Source organism: Epinephelus lanceolatus, chromosome 17, assembly GCF_041903045.1.
Source record: "Epinephelus lanceolatus isolate andai-2023 chromosome 17, ASM4190304v1, whole genome shotgun sequence".
NCBI classification, from domain to species: Eukaryota; Metazoa; Chordata; class Actinopteri; order Perciformes; family Serranidae; genus Epinephelus; species Epinephelus lanceolatus.
Window position 1 is genome coordinate 15606004 of NC_135750.1, and position 19295 is coordinate 15625298.

The following is a 19295-nucleotide window of genomic DNA, read 5'->3' on the forward strand; positions in this document are numbered from 1 at the left end:
ACAGCTCTGATCAGGGGCATCCTTCTATCCATTCATCCAACCCTCCATCCCATCATCAATTTACCCACCCTGCTCATCCATCTATATGTCCTGGTCTGGATCTGTAAGCAGCTGGCCCTGTCATGTAGTGCGCCAGCCCCCAACCCCCACCCCTACCTTTATGGAACGGCGGTACAGAGATAGGGACAATAGCAGCAGCATGATAGCATGATCCCTTTACCCCATTGCACTCTCACTGACTGTCCCATTAGCAGGGAAGGGTTCACTGTCAGCTGTTGGCTTAATGCAACACTCCCACTCTTTTAAAATACTTGCTTTCTCCTGTCAGAGATTTATTTGTCATTAAATCTGTCATTTCAGGAAATATATGATGTATATTGTAGGGTAGAAATATTTTCTTTAGTAACATGTTAGTAGATTAATTTACAAGTGAATTTATTTATAATAATTTCCTCATTTTTTACTTATTCTTTATTTGGTTATTTTTTTAATCCCCTTTTAAATAAAAATAAATAAATAAATAAAATTCAGCATAGGTTGACGGTTTCCTTTGCAATATATATGAGAACAATACAACATGGAAATTAATATGAAAATAAATCAAATTAAAAAAAAAACAACAACACTGAAGATAACAAACATAAATTACATAAGCATATCAAAATAGAGTGAAACATGGATTATATGAAGTAGGGTTAACTGACATAGACATAAATGTTCAGTACAATATACATAGGAAATTGTGCATGTTATTTATCAAGATAAATTATTTATTATTTTGTTTCACTTTTTAAAAAATATTATATTAGACTTCTTCTTCTCCTACAATACAGTTCCTTTTTAAGCATATAATCCTTATATTTATTTAGTATAATAGTGAAGTCATTCAAGTAAAGACAACAAAAATCTGCTGATTATTGATTAAAAAATGTAAATATTTGCTTTCCTTTGTCATCATCTCAAAGACTTTATTTTGACATGTTATACTGAAAGATCAAATGCTTAATTGACAAAAAAAAAACAGTTATTGTAATAGATATATATTACTGTCAGATAAAAGCCCAATATGTACAATAACTCAATCATGCTATTGAATTTGAGAAAATTATAACAACTAATTTTCCTATTCATTCCTATTGAGACTGATTTATGGAACTGATCATGGAACAGAAACATGCAGCTTGTGTGAAAACTGAAATACATAAAAGGTTAGTTTGAGGTGTTTGTGCAGCACTTCTCACAAGTATAAATTTAAAACCAGTGCTGGTAAATGAGTGTGCATGTACAGTAGGTGATCAGGGAGTATGATGTGTCCACCATAGCGGAGAGGTCAGTGCGGTGGCATTTTAAGTCCGGCATTGCTGCTCAGTGATGCAGAATTGTGCTTCTTTATTTAGGATGATCCTCTGGGGAACCTGAACCTGGCTTTTGACATAGCCGAGAAACACCTGGACATTCCCAAAATGCTGGACGCAGAAGGTAATGTTTATAAACTAGATGTATTCAATATGAGTTTTCCTGATAAAAAAAACCAATATGAATTTCAGTGTGTGTGTGTGTGTGTGTGTGTGTGTGTGTATGAGGACATTTTGTCTGTTGGAGTATCTGTTGGAGAGGAAATTATGTGCTTTGTCCGTCCTCTTCCATTTTCGAAGTCTGCTTTTTTGATTTTTCCACCTCTTCCTGCCATAGACATCATCAACACCCCCAAGCCTGATGAAAGAGCTATCATGACCTATGTGTCCTGCTTTTACCATGCTTTTGCTGGAGCCGAGCAGGTATAGCAGTTGAACTCATCACCTTACCAATTTCTATTTCCAGACGAGTTAGCTATCCCTTTCCACAGGTTCAACAATCTATTGCCAGTTTGAATCTGATCCACATATGTATGTGAGAATGAGAATATGTAAGGATCAATGGGAGCATGGCCTTTCCTGATGTAATTACATTATTCCCATGCCCCTGTGATCTCAGGCAGAGACGGCTGCCAACAGGATCTGTAAGGTGCTCGGCGTGAACCAGGAGAATGAGAAACTGATGGAGGAGTATGAGAGACTGGCCAGTGAGGTAATGCATGATTTGAAATTTAATTAAAAGACTCTTTTTTTTTGGAAGATGATGACACATTGTGCAATGAAAACTTTGATTTTCCAAGGCGAGATTAAACTTTGGAACCTTTGTGGATAATGATATATACAGCTTGTATTACAGTAAAGTTTGCCCTCTGCCTCTCACATAAAAGTAGTTCAGAGTAAAACTACTTACTTGTGTACCCCACTGCTGTGATAAGCTGAGGCCCATCTACTGAAAAAAATTAATCATTAATCACAGTCTTCCTGACACATTGATATCTTAACGTGGAGCTCTCTCGCCTCTCCGCTTTTATCCCACATTGCCTTTTTGTTTCCCAGTTGCTGGAGTGGATCCGCCGCACCACTCCCTGGCTGGAGAACCGGACCCCAGAGAAGACCATGGCGGAGATGCAGCGGAAGCTGGAGGACTTCAGGGACTACCGACGCCAGCACAAGCCCCCGAAGGTGCAGGAGAAGTGCCAGCTGGAAATTAACTTCAACACCCTGCAGACCAAGCTGCGCATCAGCAATCGCCCTGCCTTCATGCCCTCTGAGGGGAAGATGGTATCTGTAAGTCACATCTCCAAATCCTTCCACTGCTCCTGATTTAACAGCCGAGACATGTTTGGGATTGTGTGCTCCACTTCATGTCAAGAGGTAAAATCTTACAAAGGATGAAGAATCAGGTTCTGAAAGTCTACAGCTCAGCTTCAAATAATATTTATTAAGTAGTTTTTAGTGACCCCTTGTTCTCACATGATGACATTACAGTCTGGATTTGGCGCATCTCTTCTTTCAGCTCAATTTAGACCTGTTGTCCTGTCTGTAGACACTTTTATGCGCCATCTAGTGGTAGGAAGAGCACAATACACTAATCCATGTAAAAACAAGATGGCAGCCATCTCTGCTAAGTCAGTCTGCAGCCGATCCCGACACAAAAGTGGACAAGGTCCAAAACCTGATCACATTTTATGGTTGAAACTTGTTTAATTATGATTTAATGTTTGTAGTTTGATAAGGCAACAAATTTGACCAATTTTAGCAACAGTAACAAGCTAAGACACTGTTGATTAGGAAGTACTTGTTTGAGGACATTGGGACTTTATTATTGTACTTATGCAGCATTTCACACAGGCCAATTAGATATGACAGACTGTTCTGCAGACAAAAAGGATGTTCGTAGCTTGGGGTATGCAGCAAGTAAAATGTATGCATTTACAAAATGAACAGATCACAAGGTTTTTAGATATGTGGCATTATTTCCAATTTTGTTTTTGCACAGCTGTGTTCAGACAGAGGTGAAGAGATGAAGACGTGCAGAATTGTCTCTGTGCCTTTGAAAGTTAAAATGGATCATATTTTGAAAATGTTTCTAAGATGATAAAACATGATTGCACAAACTTGGTGACATGCTGCTCAAAACTTAAATTACTGTCAAACCAGACTCCGAGATTGTCGATAGGGGAGCAGCCAAAGGCAAAATTTGTTGAGTAACGTGCTGCAGCCCACTGACAACAGTCTCTGTTTTGTCTGAGTTCAGCTGAAGAAAATTTTTTATCATCCAGCATCCATCAGTAAGGCAGTCACTGAGTGAACACACCACTAATAAACACACTTGCAGATATTAAAAATAAACCCAGTGTCCTCACGTGAGTTTTTATTTATTTATTTTTTTTTTCAAAAACTATTTACTGTTCAAAGACAGTGCTGAGTTTTGTAATACTTACCAGATCCTGCTAATCCAAAATAGCTTGGAGAAATTAAATATGCATGCCAAACAAAAGCTTGGGTCGAAGGAGATTAAGTATCTTAGGTGAGTGGAAACTGTGGTGTTTGTTTTTTTCATCTTGTGTCCAGGACATAGCCAGTGCATGGCAGGGCCTGGAGCAGGCGGAGAAAGGCTACGAGGAGTGGCTCCTCACAGAGATCCGCAGGTTGGAGAGGCTGGACCACCTGGCTGAAAAGTTCCGCCAAAAAGCCACCAATCATGAGAACTGGGCCAGCGGTCAGTTGTAGTTGTACATTTGGCATTTTTACTGCCTGCTTGCTTGTTTTATCCATCTCTTACTGCTGTGCTTAGTGTTTCAATAGGTCTGCATGTTTATCTGTTTACTTATTAGCTCTCTGTTTATCTGCAGGCATCTGTATTCCTGCTTCGCTGGCTGCTTTTCAGTGTTTCCTCTAACCTTGGGGTTTGTTTAGACTTGTTCCTAATGAGACCTGATTGAAGGTTTTAGAGTCTGTCCAATGCAATCAGTCTGTAGTGGTCTGCAACGGGTCATTTTCTCCATCTGCAATGACCAAATAAGGCCTGCGTTGAGACCTAACATACCAATCATCTTGTTGTTCCCCTCTTTAACCTCATCCACCTCTCTCTCCGTCTCTCTTCGCACATGTGTGATATCCAGGTAAAGAACTGATCCTCTCCCAGAAGGACTATGAAACATCCACCCTGACAGAAGTCAGAGCATTGCTGCGAAAACACGAGGCCTTTGAGAGCGACTTGGCAGCCCACCAGGACAGAGTGGAGCAGATTGCCGCCATTGCACAGGAACTAAAGTACGCACTCCCTATAGCAGACATTTGCAGTCATGTTGTCATGAAGGCCCAGGAGTGCGTTTTCACTGCTGCCAAATGCTACACCGCAGAGAGGGGTCGTGTTTGGCAAATAGTACTTATGTAATAGCATTTTGGCTTTAGACACTGAATAACCGACAGGGGTGATTGTCTGGATAGATTATGGATGACAAGCAACAAAAGGACATGTGCACAACACAACACTGCTTGCACACAGAAAACACTGTTCATCAGTGGTCCCAGAAACATCTGGGGCGCATTCAGCCCCGACGAAATGTAGCAAAACATTTATTTAAATGGGAACATGGTGCTTTAAGAACCTTGTTAGTATATGTTGTGTTATGCAAGTGCACTGCCTTTTTGATACAGCAAGGTTGTATAGTATGTTGCTGCACCTCTGGCACATGAAAGTAGGAAACAGCTGCTACACACTCCTTTATTCAGATGAGGTTTCGGCCCTCAGGCCTCCTTTAAGATCAACAATCACAGTCATACACAGGCACTGATCTCTCATATAGGCCATGATGGTGATGAGATAATTATGTTCCACCATTAGGGTGAGCAAAACCAATCAAGAGGCCTTCAGCAAATCGTATAAAACATAACAGTGACAGGAGCTACAATATCCTGCAATAACTAATCAGGCAAGCACAGCAATCGGCTCACCCCAAACTTGTCCTCTATCTGAACTGTATAACCACTCAGTGATCAGGAAAGCCACCCTGAAGGACCCTTCTCACCCCCTCCACCGCTCCTTCCAGTTACTGCCATCAGTCAGGCGCTACAAAGTCACACTGGCCTGAAAAAACATCTACAAGAAATCTGTCATTCCTCCTGCTATAACCATCCCGAACAATCAAAAACATCCATGGCACTTTAACCTGCTTTTATCAGTTGCTGTTTTTTTTTTGTATTTGTAAAACATACATGTAAAGTAGATTTATAATAGATACTGTATATAGCAAAAAGTGAAACATTTTTTGGCTTTTCATGCCTTTATTAGATAGGATATACTCAGCATAAAGGTGGGAGAATGACATGCAGCAGGGGGCCAATCTTGGAATTGAACCTGGGCTGCTGTGGCAAGGACAATGCCTTTGAACATGGGGCACCTGCTCTCGGGGTGTTTTCAGTCCTCTTAAAGTGAACCAACAGATCACATTGTCAGTTCTTTTGAAAGAGGACTCACTTCTCTTTCTGGTCAATTTCAGCTCTGATGGGGCCTCAGTCCTCTTTCTTTCACACTATATTTAATATATACTGACATAGTTTATTGTTTTTACTTTGATATGACAATGCAGTGCGGTATGAAGCCTGTCGCTTTCAGATGAACTTAAAGTTGGAGGAAAACTTAAGCGTTTCTGTGCTGTAGACTGTTGCTGTTTGATGTATTCTACATTCCACATTTGGAGACATGCAGTATCTTCCAAACTCCTCCCTGTCCTGCGTCCTTGCAAGCATTACAGGCTGATGTGGTTTTGTCTAATTTTTCAAGTGTCCCAGTGCAATAGCATGTGATCTAGTGGGCTAAATATAATGGCAAAGAGCACAATGAACCTGGAGCGCTTTGTGTTCACAGGAGCGAACAAAACTTAGGTTTGCTTTAGAGGAGTCCGAGTTCTGTTGGAGTGTTCACATATGCGCAAAAACTGCTGAGTCACTGCTCAGAGTTTTTTTTTTTTAGAAGGCTGAAAAGGACCAAGTGTGAAAACACCCTAATTATACAATCCACCTCTGGCAGAGCTACTTAAGAAAATGTAATGCAGCCTGTTTTATACTGATTTCAAACACGTTCAACCCAAAAACCATAGCGAAACAGTGCACAACATCTTCTGAATGAGTGCCCCTGTTGTCGTTGTTCCTATCTGAGACAGTAGAAAAAGAAAAAAGGGACAAGCAGTGTAAAAAATCAGTTTGGAGCAGTATAAACTCACTGTCTATTAAATGTGATTTGCATATGAGATGGTTTTGAACCACTTTCTCAGTAGAAGGGTGAAGTGTGTGGCTCACACCTTCCAAGGCATGCTGACATTTCCAATCAGCAGTCAATGATGAACACCTGTCCATCGTTACCTTCTCAGTCTGTGATTGGCCACTGTGCGCTTCCTGTTTCGTATTTAACCAGTGCTCTGTAAGAGAGGAAGACATCATTTCAGCTGACAAGCAAAATGGCTACTTGGTTTCCTGTGAGGTATGTACTGGTTAGATTACTGTTGGCTTGTTCATGTTCTATTTATGGTTTGTTTATTTTACTGAAGTGTTTGACCATGCTGTTTCTCTTTTACAGTCAGTTGCTCCTTGTTGCACTGTTAAGCTGGAGTGTCCTTTGCTTTCCTGCTAAAAAAGGTAAGGCTGTCATATCACTGATTAGACTCTCGTCTTATTAAATTATAAAACCTCTGTCCCTCCCAGGCGGGAGCCAGCATGATCCTTATGAGGGTGGCTTCTCTAATATGGCGGCCCCTCCTGGCCTCCATTATGGCTCATCCCAAGGTGCTCCTGCTCAGCCTTCCAGTGTGAGTTCCCCTGCTGCCTCATACCCATATGCATCAGAGGAGGGAGTGTATTCTAGTGCTGGAGGCTATCCAGGAAGCTCTGGTCCTGCTCCAGACATGTCCAGTGTTGGTTCATGGAATGCTGCCCCTGCTTGGTCTCCTTTCTATCAAGCTGGCGAGCTCGACCACTACGAATCAAACATGGAGCACGGTAATTCGGAAGTAGAATCTGAAGAGCTGAGTCTTCCCCTGCCGCCACCTCCTCCTCCTCTTCCTCCATTTCCAGAGCCTGGCTACCAGGCTGGTGAGCTGAGTCATTACGAGTCAACCTTTGAGCATGGAAACGAAGAGCGGGAAACAGAAGAACAAGGTTTCATGCCACCACCTCCCTTTGTTTGGGTGCCACTTGAAGCCGAGGCAGCTGCTTCCACGTTGGAAGGCCCCGCGCAGCCAGTTCCACAACCGCTGACACCACGTGAACCAAGCTTCTACTACCGCTTCTTGACCGGTCAGCTTCCTCCTGGCACTTACACTCACTTTCAGTCCAACTATGAGCAAGGAAGCGATCACTGGGATGAAGATCACTATGAGAGATACCACTACCCTGAGGTTCAAAGTCCGGCCAACCCCAGCCAGACTCAGCAGGACTACCAAAATTCAAAAGGACTGTAGGACTTTGAAACAACTTGAAGCAGCTGAGGTTAAAGGCGACTCTAGTCTCATTTACTCCGACGTGTATCTTGGTGTTTGTGCTCAAGTTGCTTTTGAAATTTAAATAAAATGGTAAATGAATTATTGCATCTGTTTTCTGTGGGTGGGGTGGAGTTGGCTTAAATTTTAAGAGGGTTTATTCAAAGGAAATGCTAAATCCACTAAGCATGATGGAAAACTCATTTGAGTGTTGCAGCTCAAATGTTATAACTTGTAAGTCAGACTGGGGGAAGTGCACACAAAGCCTGGTGTTAAACTATTGGCTGCATGTCCTAGTATCCAAAATAAAAATATGGTGAAGCTTTTAAACTTGCGTCAAGGGGAACATTTTTTGCCTTCCCAATATTGAGTCAAAACTGAAGTTAAGACTTTTGTACTCTGGTTCTTTAGTATCTTTTCTAGCACCCACAACATAACCTACTTGTATCATATTAAAAAAAAAAGCCTTAATTTACTAAATATTCCACTCTTAAAGTTGGGCAGTGCACATTTCCTTTTACACTTTTTTTTTTTTTTTTTTTTTTTTTTTTTTTTGGGGTGTCCCATGACAGTTTCCAGTACTTATTCATAAAAAGGCACCTAAATGCCTGGGGAGCAATAATACCATAAAACTCTTTTCCACAACTGAAACAGCTGCTCGTGCTTTGTTTTTCCAGTGAGCTGGACTATCATGACGTGGCTGCTGTGAACCAGCGCTGCCAGAGCATCTGTGACTTGTGGGACAAGCTGGGAACCCTGACTCAGAAGAGGAGAGAGGCACTGGAGGTGAGGGCAACATTGGAGTCTGGTATGAATGACTTGATGTGTAAGATTATGACAAGGCATTCACATCCACTTTCATATCAATTTTCTCATAGGCTTAAGTGTTTGAGATCACTTGTTAGCTGCTAAAACTATATAAATAGGTAGGCAGTGACATGAGAAGTACTCAAACCCTTCACTGAAGTAATTTAAAGTACCAATACCAACTGTAAAATAAGTTTTATCAAAATGTACTTACACAAGGTGTGTACAGGTCCTTAAGTCTTAAAATATCTTAAATGAAGTTTTCTGGATATAAAAAGTCTTAAATTGTCTTAATTTCATATTCAAAGGGGCTTTAATATTTTTGGTCACATTACTGCAACAATTTCTCCAACCTGACAGACCTCAAGTATTCATTGTGAGGTAAAATCTTCCCTGTCAGTGTTTTACTATTATATATGATGATTTTGGATCAATAATACTGGTGCATCAATGCGTATGTTTCATTTTACTGCTGTAGATGTTTAAGGTTGTGCTTATTTTCACTCCTTTTTATGCTGTTGCTTAGTTTAATCTACAGCAATGCATTATATTCTGTAAGATTATCATATGTTTGAGACATAGAGAACCATGTGTCTCAAAAACTTTTCATGGTGTTAAAAAACAGCCTGTTTTCAGTTTTGTATTGATGCATTTTCCGGCTGATCCAAGAGGGTTTTTGAATAGTTTATTTAGCTTAAGAGGCAGGAGGATTTTCTCAACCCACAAAGGAACACTTCATCCTTCAGTTTATCACCAACAGAGATACATGGTTCTCACTAGACAGGAAGGGGATGACAAAACTGTAATCTGTAAAGTAACTGAAGCTGTAGGGGAGAAAAGTGTACAATATATTCCTCTGAGATGTAGTGGAGTACAAGTATGAAGTAGTAGAAAATGGAAATACTCGAGTAAAGAACAATTACCTTGACTTTATACCTAAGTACAGTACTTGAGTAAATGTTCTAAGTTACTTTCCACCACTGTAAGTAAGTAATCCCCCACAAGAGTGCGCTAATGTTCCACACGGACCCTAATGGATGCAGTATGAAGTTGCAAGTCTGAAACCAGCTTAATCAAAATGTCAGTGTAAGCATATATAGGTGTCTGTCAATGACATCTCAATAGTGAGGACACAGCTGATTGATGAGGAGAGATAATTGGATCCCCTTTAAAATCCCTGACCCAGATAGGATGGTAAAATGGGAGGGTGGAGGGGATAAAGGAGAAATAGATGTAAGAGTCCTGTCCAGGAAGTGACTGGCTGAGAGCCCACCAGCCACTTCCTCTGATCCATGCTGGCCATTCCAGACCTGCAAATGTGTGAGGGCGCTGGAAGAGGGCCAAGGATTAAAGTCTGAATGACAGGGACAGGGGTCTGTTGTCTGTCCGTCTCCTGCTCCACGCCATCCGCTGGCTGCTGAGGGGAGGGGACAACCAAACCAGAGTTGGAGGTTAACAAGGCCATGCCAATGTTATGCGCCCTCGGATTAGCTATCAAAACAGGTGAGGGGGTGTTTGTTTGGGATTTGTATGTGAGAAATGATGATGAGGACTCCTCCTTAGTTCAGGGCAGAGCCTGACACTGAGCTATAGGTCGGATGTTTTGAGGTTTTGTGGATTTGGAAATGTACAAAATAGACATGTGATATCTTGTAATCCTCAGCGAACAGAGAAGCTGCTGGAGACTATTGATCAGTTGTTCCTGGAGTTTGCCAAGAGGTCAGCGCCTTTCAACAACTGGATGGAGGGAGCCATGGAGGACCTGCAGGACATGTTCATAGTGCATACTATTGAGGAGGTCCAGGTAGGCTCACACGAAGCATTATAGGCTCACACACTTTCCGCCATTTGTGAGTTTCTAGGCTCATTTCACATGAACCAGCTCACACTTTTCCCATGATTTATGTCTGTAGTCTCGTATTATATAGTGAGTAATGTTGCTGGACCTGTCACAGCCAAAAGAAACATGCATAATACACATAATGTTATCGCTCGTGGTGAAATCGAAATTTTAATAAAATGTCAGGACTTCCCTTTTTCCCATTCCAGAGTCTAATCGCAGCTCATGAGCAGTTCAAAGCGACTCTACCCGAGGCGGATGCAGAGAGACAGGCCATCTTGGGAATCCACAATGAGGTGCAGAAAATTTCCCAGAGCTATGGGATCAAGGCCAACATTATCAACCCGTACAGCACCCTGACAACTGAGGAGCTCCTCAACAAGTGGGAAAAGGTAGCTTTAATGCTCACTTACAGACTCATATATCGAGGAATGAAGTCATGACTCAGACAGTGCCTGTCTGGCCATATGAAAGCTTTAATTATGAAAAAGGAGCAAGGAGTACAATATGCACATTCCTCTAATAAAGTACAGAAGTGCTCCTCCAGTTATTTAACACTGAGTTGAAGGACTGAGCGAGCAGTAACAATCTAAAGCATGATACTGTACTCTCATAATTCAGTTTTTTCCCCACAATATGTTATTTCTATTATTTAACACCATAGAATACAGCCTTTTACATTCATATAACACAACCCTGACTCAAAGAAAGTGGAAAAGCTGTGTAAAACGTACCTTCAGGAAGCAGCTAATGTCTTGTGAAGGTTTTCTTACCAGCGGATATCAAAGCACAGAACAAGTATTCGTCAAAGTGTCCAGGTTGAAAGTCAGCCTTTCCTAAAATAAAAGTCTAAATAGGAAAGGTATTTCTGTGTTAAGTATGCTTTCCAATACTTTGTGCATCTCAGACCAAAACTGTCTTATTACAGGACCAAAATATATGCTAGTGATTTGCATCCTGGCTCCCACACAATCTCCAGCACTTTGGGAGCCTCTCCTGTAAAGTGTGGTCTCTGCTTTGGGGCAATGAAAAATCTAATTAGAGATTTCCAACCAGATTCTCTGCATGTTTTCCCATTTATTTTTAAGGTGCTTTGTGGAATGGGATTTCTTTGACATAAAACTCTAATATAGTCTGAATAAAATACCTTTGTTTAATTCTGACTTGTAGGATCATAAAACTGCTTTCAGCACTGGGTCATCCAAATCTGGTGGAGGATTTTTCAGATGTTGATTATAATAGTGCTGTAGTTCCAACCATCATAGACAATATTCAGGCGATGGAGAATCTTACATGTATACGGATGAATGCAGTCTATTGGGGTACACCCTGGACAGGTCGCCAGACTATCACAGGGCTGACACATAGAAACAGACAACCATTCACACTCACATTCACACCTACGGACAATTTAGAGTCACCACCTGCATGTCTTTGGACTGTGGGAGGAAGCCAAAGTACCTGGAGAAAACCCACACTGACATGGGGAGAACATGCAAACTCCGCACAGCAGGGCTCCCCCACCCTGGGTTCAAACCAGGAACCATCTTGCTGTGAGGCAACAATGCTAACCACTGCACTACTGTCATATTAAGCTCAATAGATGCAAAATATAACAAGTTCTCAGGAGAAAAATTTAAATTCTACATGCATAATTAATGAAAGACCTCCACATATTCTTAAAATTTGTTTTGAAGTGATCTTGTCGATTATAACTCTTATCCTCTCCCAGACTGTGTTAATCTCTCGGCATTACCAAATACAGTGAAACAATGTTCCTCTAGTGTTTGGTATGTTTTCGTTAAATTGATTTATTTCCACCTGTGTCATATGTGACCGCATTAACAACATACTGTACACTGTATTAGTTCAAGATATGTATTTATAGACTTTATCTTTATCTGAAATGTCGGATTATGCAAGAGCATAATTCTGTTTAATGTTACTGGCTGTTTACAGGGGGAGTCAGTGTCTTACAGATACAGCTGCCCTTTGTGTGTGTTTGTAGGTGAAGAAGCTGGTTCCTCAGAGAGATGGTGCCCTCCAGGAGGAGATGGCACGTCAACATGCCCATGAAAGGCTGAGACGACAGTTTGCTGCCCAGGCTAATCTCATTGGACCCTGGATACAAACCAGGATGGAGGTTAGACATACAGGCTTCATAAGCAATTCGACAGTTATCTCCATCTAATCAAATAAAGACCTGAAATGGAGGATGATTACATTCCAAGCATATTGTTCATAAGGGAGGTAAAATGGTGGCGGCTGCCCTGATAATGATGATGATTGAATAACGTGAAGTATTATTATGACACAGGTAAAATATGTCTTCATCATATTATCATATGTGTTCTAACAGAATTCACTTTCAGCCACAGGTAAATGATTCCCTGCAGTATCAGTGAGCAAACCGTCTGATCTTTAAACCTGCATTGTGTGACTTAAATTGGTCCAAAATATTAAGGTGACCTCGTTGCTATTCTACCAGGAAATTGGGCGCTGCTCCCTGGAGATAGGAGGCGCCCTTGAGGACCAGATGACCCAGCTGAAGCAGTGCGAGCACGTCATTGTTGCTTACAAGCCCAACATCGACAAGCTGGAGGGAGACCACCAGCTAATCCAAGAGTCCCTGGTGTTTGACAACAAACACACCAACTACACTATGGAGGTACGGGGCAGTGGTTAACGAACATAAACACTGCATACATGTACAGTATTTGCAAACACATACTCTTACGTAAGATACTCATTGCAGCTCTGCATGGATGCTGAAATTGTGTAAATACAATGATAAACATACTATAGACTGTTCAAAAGAAGTGGACATACAGTAGCCTCTAGGTCTGAAAAGTGAAATTAATATCAAGTGCCTTAAACCTACATTCATTCTTTTGGACAGCAGGGGGCGACACCACTGGATGCAAAAAGAAGTCCATGAGAAAATGACCCTACTTCTCATTTGATTTATTGCCGCAGTGAATATTTTCTTGATGAGTTTATGGACTTAATCACTAGTGTGAAGTCTTCTTCAATACAGCATGATGTTCACTTCGTGAGTTATGGTCCTATTGTAGAGTAAAATAGACACTAAAGCAGGGTATGCTTTCAGGGCCCTGGTTCCCAACCTGGGGGTCCTGACCCCCAGTAAGGGTCGCCAAAGCTTCATGGAAGATTGCGAAGCCTTCTTGATTTTAAGGACTGTAAGAAAACTTAAAAAAAAAAAAGAAGAAAAAATACAGTAGGCCTATATCTTAGTATTTCATTCATTTCTGTGAGGAAAACTAAATTAAAATGTTATTTTTAAAGTTAAGATCATTACTCAAGATATTAACTTAAAAGGAATCTCACAGGGTAAGGGCACAGTGAAGATCCGAAAACAACTTGTATTCACAGAGCCATCACTCTCTGCTCAAGAGCCTTGTCCTGCTTTAGAAAAGTTCACAGTTCGAGTAAAACAGCCAAAGAGCGAATAGAACAATGGCCAAGGGTGAGAAGTTCAGACAGCTTTATTAATCCTACCAGGGGGCAATTTGTTGGAACAGTTGCCTTTCACACATAACATACAGTACCATGTAGACATATAAATAGATGAGTTAAAAAACAAAAACAAAAGACAAATAATAATTGGGCCAAGGAGTTCGGTGGAATAAAGAAATCTATAAATAAATGATAGAAAGTTAATAGGCTGATTATCAATAAGAGATAAAAAAATAATAAAAATTTACAGAGAATTTAAAAGATGAATAGCAGATGGAATAAAAGATTTTGAATAGCGGTTAGTTTTACAAGCAGGTAAAACGTAACGACGCCCTGCTGGCAAAAGAGAAAATTCATCTGCAAGAACATGTCCAGAAGATGCTAAAATACTTGTGGCTTTCAGGAGGATTTGTTGAAAGATGAAAGTACTGAATTTGTCCCAAAAAAAAAAAAAAATTAAATATGTATGATTGTTAAAAAAATAAAATAAAATCTAAATACAGGCAGATAATCTTATAAAAATCATCTCTGATGAAATATTCACAGGAAATAATCAACTTAAATTTATCCAAATTTATTGTTTACACAAATGCAATTACTGCGTTCACTATTTGGGGTCATTGTAGGGTTCATTAGTTGTTCTGTACTGGTATTGCTATGCATTGAATTTAATGTGAAGTATCCAAAAAATATGTCACTTAGCACTCAGGCGTAGAAAAGAGGCCCCTTAAGGAAGAATAGATGTTGATGGATATGGATACCTTGTGACTGAACCAACGCTACTGCAGTGATCTGTCAATTGAGGCATCCAGTCAGATCCTACCCTCACTCCTTCCAAGCTTCACCCTCTCAACTAAATATGTTCACTTCTGGCTCCAAAAAAAACAAAAACAAGAAGGCGATGGCCATGACGGCAAACTCAAAACTCAAAAAGTAGTCCACAAACCAGTGGGTGATGTCACAGTGCCTACTTCCATTACTTTTATACAGTCTATGAATCACACATTTAGATATCCAGTTTTTCATTAATCTGCTCAAGGCGTGTCTTCTCTGTGCTCTAATATGTCTTCTCTGTCACCACATCCACAGCACATCCGTGTCGGGTGGGAGCTGCTCCTCACAACCATCGCCCGCACCATCAACGAGATTGAGACTCAGATCCTGACCCGCGATGCCAAAGGCATCAGCCAGCAGCAAATGAATGAGTTCAGATCCTCTTTCAATCACTTTGACAGGGTACAGCCTGCTACCATCTCTCCTCACTGGGGTCTTTCGTTTTTTTGTGTGCGATTTCAGTGACTGATCTGAAGCAATCAGAGCGATTCAGAAGCAGAGCAGCGGGGGAGGGGGTAGCCCTGTATTTAGAGACTGATCTGTAATTGTGAGCACTGTGACCCAAAATGTCCTCCCCAGTGAGGCGTGTGTGTGCAACATGCTCAGTTCTTACCAGACCCGGGAGCAGTGTTCAGCAGCTGACCTTACATTTAGCCTGACGCAATTCCTGGTGGAGAGTATTAATGAAAATTTCACAGTTCTTGTTTGGCCATCACAGATTACCACACCATAAACAGTAGCTGCTGTTGTACTCTGAAATGTTACACCATATATAACTGTGTTTTATAGCTCCTAAGAATCCTGCAAGTAAACTTATCCCAGTATGCTGTTTAATTTATTCAAGCTATGGTAACAACATTGATAATACACCTGCAAATACCACCTTAAAAAAATATTCCTGTACTTGGCTTGTACCTGTTATGCTTCAATCTGTTCTGTAAACTCCCCTGATTCTCCTCTCCTCCTTACTTCCTGTATGGTGAACCTGAAATTCGGCCTCTGACTGTAGAAGAAGAATGGAGCAATGGAAACCGATGACTTCAGAGCCTGCCTCATCTCTATGGGTTACGACTTGGTATGTTCTTTCAGATATGGGTGGGTGGATGTGGCTACGTTATCAGTACTTTACACACATACTGTTTAAACTCTTCTCATTCTCCCTCCGTGCCCTCCTCAGGGAGAGGTGGAGTTTGCCCGCATAATGATCCTGGTGGACCCCAACGGTACTGGAAACGTGTCTTTCCAGTCTTTCATTGACTTTATGACCAGAGAGACTGCCGACACGGACACCGCAGAGCAGGTTGTGGCATCCTTCCGGATCCTGGCAGCTGATAAGGTATGTGTTTGTGTTAGCGTGGCTCACTGGCATGCGGGCGGATATTCTTAGCCAACACTATTCTGTTCCAGTCATTATTTCCAAGTATTTGCCACGCCGTGTTGATTTATGGTCTACAATTTTGTTCATGAGCTCAAAATGGAAGAGGTGGGGTATTAGCATGTTTCTGGGGACATGAAATGCATTTTCTTTCCACAGCCCTACATACTAGTGGAGGAGCTGAGGAGAGAACTTCCTCCTGAACAAGCAGAGTATTGCATCATGAGGATGCCGCCTTACAAGGGCCCCGGAGCACCACCAGGGGCGCTGGACTACACCGCCTTCTCCACTGCCCTCTATGGAGAGAGCGACCTTTAACCACCTAGAAACGGCTTTCATCTACTGACCTTGTCCCTAACCATCCCCTCCCTGCCCTCTATCTCTCGATGAATTTAAGGAATCTATAAGAAAGTTGGATCAAATATGTTGAATTAAATGTGTTTGTGACCGTACCAGGTTTTTTGTTGATTAGTTTTCTGACATTAGAGTGTCTACAATCATGCTGAGCATTGTCAGTCGTCTTCCTCTGTCCTCTTGGATAAAAATCGCCCCCTAAACAAATAGAAATTGCCATGTTCTTTTACATTGTGTGCAAAAAGTGAGGTTCTGTGATGAAGGTAAAGCAAGAAGAGAAACTTACTCCATCAAAAAATACAGATTACGTGGTGATACTTGATTTCCATAGTTTATCAGGTAAGGAAATTAGACCCAAAACTCCTGTTTTGTCTCGCAGTGTCATGTAGTGTTTTCATGTTTACCTCACAGTGCCTTCATTTCGGGAATACAATCTTCTGATAAGGCGTTTCGAGATGCTTTAAAGCAAATTGCAGTTTGCAAAAGCAATTTTAGACCTGCCATCCAACAATAAACAGTGTAGAAAATGGGTTCCCAAAAGTCTACAAATATACAGTACCCACGAGGTGGGAAACCACATGAATGCAAAAGTAAATGTTTACAATTGCTCAGCGGTTTAAAGGCAGAGAACACAGAAGATTAAATGTGCAGTATTCATGAGTTTTGTGCTTCAAGATGAAACATTTACTCAGGCAGCAACAAACACGTTAATACTTACATATGCCGAGAAATGAGTACGCTAAGCTTCAAAAATAAAAACACAAATGAGAAAATAAAGATCAAATGAAGCACAAGAAAAGCTTCTTTATACCAGCATGGAAAAAACAGATTTAAAACATAATTGTCCATGATAGTAGAATACATATAAAGCCTTCAATTTACATATGAGGTTTCCTTTTTCCTCCTTTTCTTTCTGCGCTGTGAAGTCGGCAGCAGGAGATAAAGAGGATCTTTACTACATTTGTGCTTCATTATACAATTAGTTTTAAGTTTTGCCACTATCGTATGGGGTGAGGCTGTCATAAGACACCTCTGTGTTGCGGTTACAGTTGTGAAATGTGTGTTTTATGTCTATTTAACACACTTTATAAACTAAAGCATCTTTTTGTAGACATTTTTCTCTTCTTTCTTGGCTGCCAAAGTCGTTGTGCTGACATTCTTCTGTCTTTCCCCACCTTTCTTCAAAGACATGCACATTTTTTCGCCTGTTCCTGCTCTAAATAACTCCATATTTAGTCATCTTTGTGTTGTATGCCTTTAATGTGTGGAGTTGTTTCCCATTTTCCTTTGTTGACCAATTTGGGATCTGTTGTAGAACTGATTTGTCCATATCTCACAGCTGTTTGGTTACATGTTGTGTACCCACGCTCTTCTGTATGCCTTTAAAGAACAAAATAAAGAAATTATATTTAAGGAATTTTCATTCATACACGAATGGAGTATTTAAATATAAGGCAGTGGCAATCATTTTACTAAAATGTGCTGGTTCTGTGCATTCTCATAACACTTGTTGCAAACTCTCTGCAAATTACTTTCTGCTAAAACAATTTGAAAAAAAAGATAAAACAGCATTTTGTGTTCTTGAGTTCACCCAATCTGTGGAAGTTATCAAAGAGATCTGTGAAGAGGATCACTGGCCACTTCACACTAACTCAACCCAAGGCACTGGAGCACACTCGTAATTTAAAACTCAATTTAGATGCAAGCAATACCCTTTAAAAGAAAAGTATGCTTTTACTGTTACAAATGAGCCTAATACCACTGATCTCTTTATATCCTAGAGTTGTTCTCATTTTTGCTGAAAGCTTTGATTCGCTGTGTTTTGGTAGGAAAGTAAAGATACTCAGGCAGTACTGACAGCTTGAAGACATTTGCTGGTGTTGTTATCAACAAATTCAGTGAGTTACACTTTGTACTTGAGGGTAATGGATTAATTAAACTGTTTGTGACTAATTCAAACAATTATTTCAATAAAATAAATCATTGCTTGTACTCGGTCTTTCATTTGTAATTTGTCACCATGTTGCAGCACATTTAAAGACACCATCCACATGCTAACAAAAGCCACATCACTGAAATTCACAAGACTGGGACCTGTCACTCACGTACTGATTGAGAGGCCTTTTAATACCATAAAATTTATTACAAGTTGTCTGATGCTGTGAAAGATTTAAATAGGCAGTAGTTGTGAATCTAGTTGGTTGAATAGAAACATGATATCTGTCATGATATCTTCAAAAACTGCAATTATTTCTTCCTTATTCCTGCTTAATGTAATGAACAGTGTTAACAGTTCAGCTTTTCATAGAGCATTGCCTCCCAGGGCTAAAAATATAGAATAGGACCTCTGGATGGTGTTACAGAACAGATTCTCTCTTTGAAAAGCATGAATGTGGTCAGCAAATGTCAGGGCAATCAACCTGTTGTTGTTGACGTTGCGCAATATCTTCTGTGGAAGTGGAATTTTAATGCAACAGCGACAGAGGAAGGCTCATTCAACCAAAATTTACAGGGTCCTCTGAGAATAATGAGGCCATCACAGGATTTTGTTGTTTCATTGTATTTAGCCCATTAGATTTTGATGTATTATGTGTAACAGTGGAACTTTAGTCCATTAGTACATTAGTATTAGACCACCTGGGTACCATGAATATCCAAATTTCATCCCCAGACACAAAAGGGACTAAAGAATTAGTCAAATTAGTCAAATTTCTTCGCTTTCAATTTGCATTCAGTAACACTCTTTTTTTACGATTACCTTTTCTCATTTTAAC

The 19295-nt window shown here is 40.6% G+C and overlaps 2 protein-coding genes across 2 annotated transcripts in view; both read left to right on the top strand.

Moving 5' to 3' along the window:
• actn2b (actinin, alpha 2b) overlaps window positions 1-17280 on the top strand; it is a 28980-nt gene extending 11700 nt beyond the window's left edge. Inside the window, exons 7-21 of the mRNA XM_033613160.2 lie at window positions 1398-1479; window positions 1693-1778; window positions 1975-2067; window positions 2412-2642; window positions 3930-4077; window positions 4481-4631; window positions 8512-8620; window positions 10305-10445; window positions 10691-10873; window positions 12490-12624; window positions 12970-13149; window positions 15048-15194; window positions 15802-15867; window positions 15970-16128; window positions 16327-17280. Of these exons, the coding sequence (XP_033469051.1) occupies window positions 1398-1479; window positions 1693-1778; window positions 1975-2067; window positions 2412-2642; window positions 3930-4077; window positions 4481-4631; window positions 8512-8620; window positions 10305-10445; window positions 10691-10873; window positions 12490-12624; window positions 12970-13149; window positions 15048-15194; window positions 15802-15867; window positions 15970-16128; window positions 16327-16485 (2070 nt within the window). The 3' untranslated portion in view covers window positions 16486-17280. The remainder of the gene's footprint in view (window positions 1-1397; window positions 1480-1692; window positions 1779-1974; window positions 2068-2411; window positions 2643-3929; window positions 4078-4480; window positions 4632-8511; window positions 8621-10304; window positions 10446-10690; window positions 10874-12489; window positions 12625-12969; window positions 13150-15047; window positions 15195-15801; window positions 15868-15969; window positions 16129-16326) is intronic.
• On the top strand, window positions 6747-7936 carry LOC117248255 (uncharacterized). Its single transcript, XM_033613161.2, has 3 exons — window positions 6747-6840; window positions 6937-6995; window positions 7062-7936. The coding sequence occupies exons 1-3, from the start codon at window positions 6818-6820 to the stop codon at window positions 7814-7816; spliced, it is 837 nt and encodes a 278-aa protein (XP_033469052.1). The 5' UTR covers window positions 6747-6817; the 3' UTR covers window positions 7817-7936.
• Window positions 17281-19295: the final 2015 nt, after the last annotated feature.